At 30.9% G+C, this 1,425-nt stretch overlaps 1 protein-coding gene across 1 annotated transcript in view; it reads left to right on the top strand.

Moving 5' to 3' along the window:
* Positions 1–424: 424 nt before the first annotated feature.
* LOC105521005 (putative coiled-coil domain-containing protein 144C) overlaps positions 425–1,425 on the top strand; it is a gene marked incomplete at its 5' end in the record, with an annotated part of 31,889 nt that continues 30,888 nt past the window's right edge. Inside the window, 2 exons of the mRNA XM_011955024.1 lie at positions 425–619; positions 1,177–1,305. Coding sequence (XP_011810414.1) covers positions 425–619; positions 1,177–1,305 — 324 coding nt within the window. The remainder of the gene's footprint in view (positions 620–1,176; positions 1,306–1,425) is intronic.

Below are 1,425 nucleotides of genomic sequence, written 5' to 3'. Positions count from 1 at the left end.
AAGATGAAAATGCATTTCTAGTGAATTTCTAAATTTGTTTGTAAACAGTAACTTCTTTTAAATTAGCTAACTCTGAATGATCTGTTCTAATTAACTAATTTTCAACTTGCATAACATGTGAAAAAGAAGTAATTTTCTTCAACTTGTTACTTTACTGAAAAATTTCAAATATGCTTTTCGATAATATTTACCAGGGTTATTAGTAACCGAAACTTACCAGGTAATGGACTGTTTCTTTCCTCACTACCTTTTAAATATATATGGCCCTTGGAAGAGATTGAAGTGAGAAATTAAAAACATGAGAACTAGAAAGGAAACAAGAGCATAGGAGTTTCTATGAGGATAATAAACCCACATGGGAAGAGCCAGATAACAAAATCAACTTTTTTATTTTCTAACAAAACACATTTTAATATAATCCATATTTAACTGCAGACTTGCCTTAAAACAAGAAAAAGAGGAGAAAGGAAATGCTGATATGTTACTTAATAAAGATAGTGAACGGTTAAGAACAAAAGAAGAGGAATGTGGGAAAGAGGTTGAAACGAAGCAACCACTTAAATGGACTCCGCGAAGACTTGTTAAGGAATTGAAGATGGCAAGAGACAACTTGGATCTGGTAAATTAATCTTTGGTGAAAACTTCATATTTCTAACTTTATGTTTCATCAATATTACTTAAATTTTTTTGGCTTCATGTATATCATTTAGGTTTAAAACAAACCAAAACTGTTATCTCCTCTTAAAAATGAACCATGGCATTTATAGCTAAAATTATTTACTGTAAACCTTGGTATCTAGTAGATGCTTAGTCTATTTTTCCAGAATGGATGATAAGTTGAGTTTAATCACTAACATAGATGTTCATTTGCACATTGTTTATGTTAACATACAGGCTAAACAGCTTTGAAACTATAATGACACTAGTTAAATGTTTTGAAAGAAATTTTATTTCACAATGCTATATCTTCCCATATGTAAGAACTGTTTTTCTCTTTGACAAATTTAGCTGTCATGTGTGCAATTAAGATTTGAACGATTCTTGAGGGGTAAAAGTTCTTGTGCTTTAACAAGCTACTTCCTTTTAACCGTTTTATAAGAAAGGGTCTGCTCTTAATTAACCTTTTAGACTTTCTTTTTCAGTGCTATTAGACCAAAACCTCCATGTTATCTCTAGGTTGTGCAGGAGAGAAATGATATCCAGAAGCAACTTTCTGAAGAACAGAATGCCAGAATATTACAAGATCAGATTCTGACCAGTAAACAAAAGGAGCTAGAAATTGCTCAAAAGAAAATTAATTCTGAAGTATTTTCTTTAGTCATTTTCAAATATATTTTTGTATGTGAATGTATTTTTAAAAAACAACTCTATGCAACTTGGAAAGTACAACGGATTTTTGAACCACACATGCACACACACACACAC

The sequence above is a fragment of the Colobus angolensis genome, unplaced genomic scaffold, assembly GCF_000951035.1.
Source record: "Colobus angolensis palliatus isolate OR3802 unplaced genomic scaffold, Cang.pa_1.0 Scaffold392, whole genome shotgun sequence".
In the NCBI taxonomy this organism is placed as follows: domain Eukaryota; kingdom Metazoa; phylum Chordata; class Mammalia; order Primates; family Cercopithecidae; genus Colobus; species Colobus angolensis.
The sequence above is the reverse complement of the archived record's forward strand: the minus strand, read 5'-3'. Positions and strand labels throughout refer to the sequence as shown.